General features: G+C 44.7%; 1 protein-coding gene across 1 annotated transcript; it reads left to right on the top strand.

Annotated features, from left to right (window-relative positions):
* Positions 1 to 835: 835 nt before the first annotated feature.
* Positions 836 to 2706, top strand: LOC140312718 (early growth response protein 2b-like). Its single transcript, XM_072390506.1, has 2 exons — positions 836 to 1211; positions 1334 to 2706. The coding sequence occupies exons 1-2, from the start codon at positions 1037 to 1039 to the stop codon at positions 2392 to 2394; spliced, it is 1236 nt and encodes a 411-aa protein (XP_072246607.1). The 5' UTR covers positions 836 to 1036; the 3' UTR covers positions 2395 to 2706.
* The last annotated feature ends 4650 nt before the right edge of the window (positions 2707 to 7356 follow it).

The following is a 7356-nucleotide window of genomic DNA, read 5'->3' as shown; positions in this document are numbered from 1 at the left end:
CTCACCCATTTGAGATGGAGATGGTATTAATGGGAAATTAATCATAATTACTCCTCAGTTTAGTTTTTTTTCTTCCGTTTAACCGACAAAGATTCAGATAAAACTGTGTGAACTCTGTTCAAATCTCTCATAAAGTCAGCTCCAATCAATAAAGAGAGTTAGAGATCTGAGTTTGGCCACTTTTTGGGATGTGGCGAGACCTATTTTCACACTTATTATAAAAACAATGCTTAAAATTGAGTTAAAAACAGGAAGTGAAACTGAAATAATAAAGTTTCATCCTCACATTAACAGGACTAAATTATAAACACATTTCTGTTTTTGTACAACAACACTAACCAGCTTCCCAAGGAAATTAATTAAATGATTACTCTCACTAATCACCTCATCTATCTCAGCCGGCCAACAATAGCAAGATGCAGTCGGAGCAATGATCTGTTCCTGACAAGGCAGGAGCGATAACAAATGGGTCCGTGCAGGCAGTGTGTGGGCTCAGCTGGCACAAAGACAGCACAATGTAACGCCATTTATCCGGATACCGGCCATATAAGCAGACGGAGATCCCGTCACCTCACCGGAGAATCCATTTATGGAGAAAGTGTGACCGGAATTCCGAACCATGAGCTTCAGATTTCCCTTTAAATGAGACTGAAAGCGGCGCGAAGCTGATGATTGCGATTAAAATCAAAGAGATTCAACCCAAAAAAAGTCAACTCACGCACCGGTTTGCGTGCTTTTAGGTGTATTTCTACATGTTTTTCCCATGTGTCGTCACGGCAAGCTCCTCCGGTCCTATTTCTGGAGTTCCCTCTTCTTTTTGCAAGCTTAGTCCATATTTGGTAAATGACGTAACGGGACACCCAGAGATTCCCTTTATAACCATACTGCGCCGCGTAGGAGCTATTTAAAAGAGATGAGAGGCGGAACACAGGGGTTAAACAGGCAAAATGAGGGAAAACATTCACTGCGCTTGAGAGCCACCAAACCGGAGACACTGATTTAAATATACAGCCAGTTTAAATCTATCCAAGGCGGAATGACTGCGAAGGCAGTTGACGAACTTTCTGCGTCTCTGCGTCGTATTGTAGACAGTATTCCTAAGGATGTGTACGCGGCGGAGGGGGGCCTGACCTCAGAAACATCGATTGTTTTTAAGGAAGAGCCTGAGGGGGAGGAGGAACATGAGGGGAGATCTGATGGGAGTGAAGGCGGTAAGAACCGTGTCACCTGCTGGGAGCTTTTTGGGAAAAACTTCAACTCTGGCTGCGCCAAAACCTTCTTATGATGCATGATTATGATCTAATTCACATGCGTGCACCTCTCTGTTTTCCAGGTGAGCTTCTGTTCGAGGGCCGGAGCACACCTGAGCTGCAGCTGCAGGCCGACTTGGCGCAATACGCGGCAACTTTGTGCTCGCAGCCGCTGGCGTTCACCGGTAAGTTTTCCGTGGACTCCAGGAGCGCGGGAGGCTCGTGGACAACGGGAGACGTCATCAACGTGGTCAGCGCTGACATCGCCACCCCGGGACCCGCCGCTGTGTCTGGATCACCTGCAGCATCACCCAGTATCTGCACAGGAGGAGGAGACGCGGCGGATCCTGACATGGCGCACGGACAGCCTGACATCAGCCACATGTACGCGCCCCCTCACCCCCACCCCCACCCCCACCCTCACCCGACCCCATCCTACTCCTGCAGCGGGGACATGTACCAGGACCAGTCGGCAGGGGGGTACCTGGCCCCATCCACCTGCGCCGTGTCCTATCACCATCCTCAGCCGTACAACTCCGCGCCAAAACCGACGGTGGATGGCGCCGCTCTGCTCTCCATCATGCCGGACTACGGAGGCTTCTATCAGCAGAGCTGCCAGAGAGACATCCAGTCAGCTTTCCCGGAGAGGAAATCCCTTCCCTACACCCTGGACTCTCTCAGGGTGCCTCCGCCCCTCACGCCTCTCAACACCATCAGAAACTTTACGCTCGGTGCGCCATCAACGGCCGCTGAAGGTCCGATGGCCGCTTCTTTCCCCAGCCACCAGAACCTCCCACTCAGGCCGATTTTAAGGCCCAGAAAGTATCCGAACCGACCGAGCAAGACGCCCGTCCACCAGAGGCCGTACCCCTGCCCCGCGGAGAGCTGCGACCGCAGGTTCTCCCGTTCGGACGAGCTGAGCCGACACCTGCGCATCCACACCGGCCACAAACCCTTTCAGTGCCGCATCTGCATGCGGAACTTCAGCCGCAGCGACCACCTCACCACTCACATCCGCACGCACACCGGCGAGAAACCCTTCTCCTGCGAGCAGTGCGGGAGGAAGTTCGCGCGGAGCGACGAGAGGAGGCGGCACATGAAGATTCACCTCCGCCAGAAGGAGAAAAAGTCCTCCGCGTCCTAACCCTGGCCGCCAGATGTTGCTGCTGAGTGGAAACTGCGTGATCTGGAGCAGAATCCTTCACTTTCAATTTATCTCACAAAAAGAGGAGTTTTTACCTCAGAAGCCATATCTTAAATGCAGGGAGTCAGATGCTCATTATTTATGTGTTAATTCCTCACTCATCCGTCAGAATCTGCTGCACTTCCGCACACAGCTGGACATTTCGGCACTGGATGATTTAAAGGGAGCTGGGTTTCCAAACCCTGATCGTTTCTGTGGCAGTTCAGGGTTTTTGTTTTTTTTTTGGAAATATGATGCAGAGTTTGTGCCACAAGTTACAAAATCACCACATCTGGCTTTAGTGCCCTGTTGGGCGAGACTTTGTGCGCTCTGTCTGTGCTTCTGCGCTCAGGGATTCAGGCAGGATGAGACCAGGATGACTTCCTGCCTCCAGATGACTTCAAGACTGTATGTGTCAGAAAAACTAAGTAAACCCACTCCCTCTCAGGCTGTCGTCACTCTAAATTCCGTTTTAATATCAAGAAGCTGTGAATTTTGTTGGTTTCTTATGCCTCGCACATGGGAAACATTAATTAAAGACATATTATTCATTTTCAGAACAGCAGAGAGTCTTTATGGCTTCTTCACATTGTTGGTCCTCAAATGAGACTCTTCACCATCTTTAAATGTCCTGAAGAAATCATCAGATGTCAGACTGATTGTAATTTAGCCAGACAACGTATGGAGGGAATAAAAGAGGAAATTAGAGCGCACTGACCAGCTGGAGCGAACCCAGATCGTCCTGCTGCAGGAAGCTCATTCCATGAAAATGTAGCCTGATAATCTCCTGTTTTTATTCCTGGATGGAGTAGGACCGGCGCTTCTGATGAATGTGATTTAAATAGTGACCGACTGGAAAGGTTCAGTTCATGTGTTTTAGAATTTTTATGCAAACAAGAGGAGAACTAAAGCAAGCGATGCTTCTTGTCAATGCAAATAAATGTTGGTTAGTTCAGTTTCTGTGTCCCTGTGCTGCTGCTGTTGTGGTTCAGTTCGGTCATAGCAGTGTTTATGAGGAAAATGGACATATTTAGCCACTCTTGAACTTTTGATCTCATCACAAGGACTATTTTTCCATTCTGTAAACTCCACCATAAAGGTTTGATTTCACCAAAATGATGGAAATCATCAGTTTAACATCCAGCTTTTATTTAAAAAATGAACACCGTAGATTTTAGCTCTATCCAGGTGCACGACTGTGCCAAGTTAGCATGTTGAAACAGCAACTTTAACCATGAAGAAGATGCAAATATCAGATATTCATAAAGGGAACAAAGTAACTTCTGTGTTTGATTGTTTAGCTGGAGGTCACTTCATAACTAAACTTAAATTTTGACCCAAAAAGCAGAGAAACACTTTGTTGCTGCTGAGATTCTCCTTTTATGAAACCTTCTGTTGACAATGGCATCAAAATAAAAATGCAGCATGCAATCTCAGAATTTACTCTGGGTGTTGCACGAGAGCAGCGGACCAACTCCAAAACAAACTGTAAGCTAGTCTTAATTTCTGCCCATAAAATCTGTCATATATCTCCACATTTTGGTAAAAACTTAACAACAAACTCTCAGACTGTGTTATTCTTTTGGAGGAGGAGTGTTTTTCAAGTTATGAAAAATATTAACTCAGCCAACTCTAAAAGAATGTTTGCACAAAACCCACAGCGATCAACCGTGTTCTTTTAATACGAATCATGATTATTTACAGGTGAGAGTTCAATGTAGCAGCGAGAGTGTTGTGTTGGAAACACACCTTATCCACACAGTTAGCTGTAAGTTAGCAGTTAGCTGTAAGTTAGCAGCTAGCTGTAAGTTAGCAGCTAGCTGTAAGTTAGCAGTTAGCTGTAAGTTAGCAGCTAGCTGTAAGTTAGCAGCTAGCTGTAAGTTAGCAGTTAGCTGTAAGTTAGCAGCGAGAGTGAGGAGAGGACCGGTGTTGTGTTGGAAACACACCTTAAACACAGCTGCAGGTTGTCTGAGTTACAGAACGGAACCGTTCAACTAGAAAGCTGTAAGTTAGCAGTTAGCTGTAAGTTAGCAGCTAGCTGTAAGTTAGCAGCTAGCTGTAAGTTAGCAGCGAGAGTGAGGAGAGGACCGCTGTTGTGTTGGAAACACACCTTAAACACAGCTGCAGGTTGTCTGAGTTACAGAACGGAACCGTTCAACTAGAAAGCTGTAAGTTAGCAGTTAGCTGTAAGTTAGCAGCGAGAGTGAGGAGAGGACCGCTGTTGTGTTGGAAACACACCTTAAACACAGCTGCAGGTTGTCTGAGTTACAGAACAGAACCGTTCAACTAGAAAGCTGTAAGTTAGCTGTAAGTTAGCAGCTAGCTGTAAGTTAGCAGTTAGCTGTAAGATAGCAGCGAGAGTGAGCAGAGGACCGGTGTTATGTTGGAAACACACCTTAAACACAGCTGCAGGTTGTTCTGAGTTACAGAACAGAACCGTTCAACTAGAAAGCTGTAAGTTAGCAGCTAGCTGTAAGTTAGCAGCTAGCTATAAGTTAGCAGTTAGCTGTAAGTTAGCAGTTAGCTGTAAGTTAGCAGCTAGCTGTAAGTTAGCAGCTAGCTGTAAGTTAGCAGCGAGAGTGAGGAGAGGACCGGTGTTGTGTTGGAAACACACCTTAAACACAGCTGCAGGTTGTCTGAGTTACAGAACAGAACCGTTCAACTAGAAAGCTGTAAGTTAGCTGTAAGTTAGCAGCTAGCTGTAAGTTAGCAGCGAGAGTGAGGAGAGGACCGGTGTTGTGTTAGAAACACACCTTAAACACAGCTGCAGGTTGTCTGAGTCACAGAACGGAACCCTTCAGCTAGAAAGCTTCAGCTAACAAAGTAATGTGGGAACAATAATGTTCATCTTTCAGAAAGGAACAGCAGGAACTCCTTAGAAGTTGGTGTACGTCATCTTCATTAGCTAAGCTGTTAGCGTTAGCTGCTGCTAAAGGAAGATATAATCAGTAAATAAACCACGAGGAGTTATTTCTCAGATGCTTCCATTTCCCTGCTCTGAAGTTCAGGCTCTGAGAGTTGGAACTGATCCTCTTTGTGGCTCAGTTCCTTCAGTCCAGCGTTGAACTGGACCAAGTTGTTAAAACAGTGGGATGAAAAGTGTTTGCTGCACATTCACAGTCTTTAGCTAACTCTGCTGGAACATTAGCCTCAGATATAGTTTATCCACTGGGCTCTTATATCCTCTGAGGCTGCTGCTGGATGGAAGATGCATGCTCCTCAGTGCAGCTGACAGCAGAACATTTCCACCAGAAGCTGGCTTCATCCGTCCAGCAGGGTGGATGTGAGTGGGCGGGGCTTAGCAGAGGAGGCGGAGCCAACTTAAGGAGTGACGTACTTTAGAGATGAAAATCAGAACGGCTCGTTAAAAGAGGAACTTTCACACAAAGGGGAACTAAATAAGTTTTACATTTGCTGGTGACACCCTAATATATGCTCCCAAGAACAGAAAGGGTTTTTTTTTCATCAAATTTCCCCTTATATTGGTTCTTTTTAAAGCAGTTACTGACACCTAGTGGTCAAGTTGGAGATAACAGTCTTCTCAAACGCCGTGAAGCCACTTTTTAGCAACTAACTAAATCGACATCTTTAAGCTCAATGATCTGTTGAAACAGTATCAAGTTTGCAGAGTAAGTTCATACTAAACTTCTCTCAGATCTTTATTATCCTTATATTTTAGCGATTTAGCACATGCTCTCCAATGTTCACATGGGTTACATGCTGGAGTCTCATCTGATGTTTTAAATTTACTGAAATTGTTATAAAAGGAGCGTCTACTCACCCCAGCAGGTGAATCGTATTCTGAAGCCGCCGGATTTCCACGTGAAAGAACTACAAAAATGGGTCTTTAGATCAAATTAGCTAATCATTTAGCTAAGACGAGCTAAACGATTAGCTGAAAATCCCACCCGAATTAAACTGCAGACGGATTTATTCGTGGTTTCTGAGAAGTTAATCCTGCCTGAAGGGTTTGAAATCACTGTTCATGATTTTAATGACAGGTTTAGAACATTTTAGCTAGCAAAAGTATTCACACCCCTTCCCTTTCATACAACTTGTCATGTAAATAGTATTTTTTTGGGGGGAATTTCATGTAAAACTTCAACAAATAAATCATCTAAATTGATGAAATGACAAACAAACTCTCAGTTGGGTTGAGAAACTACGACGTACTCATAGAACCAAGTTTATAGCAGGTTTATAGGACAAAGACTCCTTTAAAAGTTAGCATCTGATGGATATTTGAGCCTCACTGTGCAGAATGAGGGGATGAATTAAGGTTTTTATAACGTGAAGCTTTCAGAGCACCAAGATCTTCACTCCTCCTGGTGTTTTTCCTGTTTTTCTCAGTAAATACAGCTTCAGGTCTCTTAGGGTTCGTCTCTGAGCCTCTGGGAGTGAATAAGTCGAGTTTTTTAAGTCATGCAACAAACTCTCAGTTGGATTGAGGCCTTATTGCTAATTAAGATGATATATTTGTACATTTTTTCAGATAAAATCCAGCAAAAATATGCCACTGCAGGTCGGACACATGCATTTTGTACAGGTTACGCAGAGTAAAGCTGCCATTTCGAGCACTTTTACCTTAACACAGTGCTTCATTCACCTGCTAAAAGCATCCAGAACACGTCTCATTGCTTCTAAAACACATAAAAGGTTTAAGATTCAATCTGCTCTTCTGAACTTTTACGTCCAAATGTAGTTTATCTCATAGGAAGAAGCTAAATAAAGGGCACATTTTACATGAAACACAGATTTAATATAAAAAAAACTTCCTTTTACTCAGACATCAGCTTATTTTAGAGCCTAAATGTGAATAATCGGTGTTATTCCAACACCTCAGAGTGACTTTTTGGAGCCGATTTCTCTGATTTCTGTCATTTCAAAGTCCTCAACCACATCGTGGCAGCAGCCATCTCTTTA

Source organism: Leuresthes tenuis, unplaced genomic scaffold, assembly GCF_036924035.1.
Source record: "Leuresthes tenuis unplaced genomic scaffold, fLeuTen1.0.hap1 SCAF_8, whole genome shotgun sequence".
NCBI classification, from domain to species: domain Eukaryota; kingdom Metazoa; phylum Chordata; class Actinopteri; order Atheriniformes; family Atherinopsidae; genus Leuresthes; species Leuresthes tenuis.
Note: the sequence above shows the minus strand (reverse complement) of the source record. Positions and strands in the feature narration are given on the sequence as shown.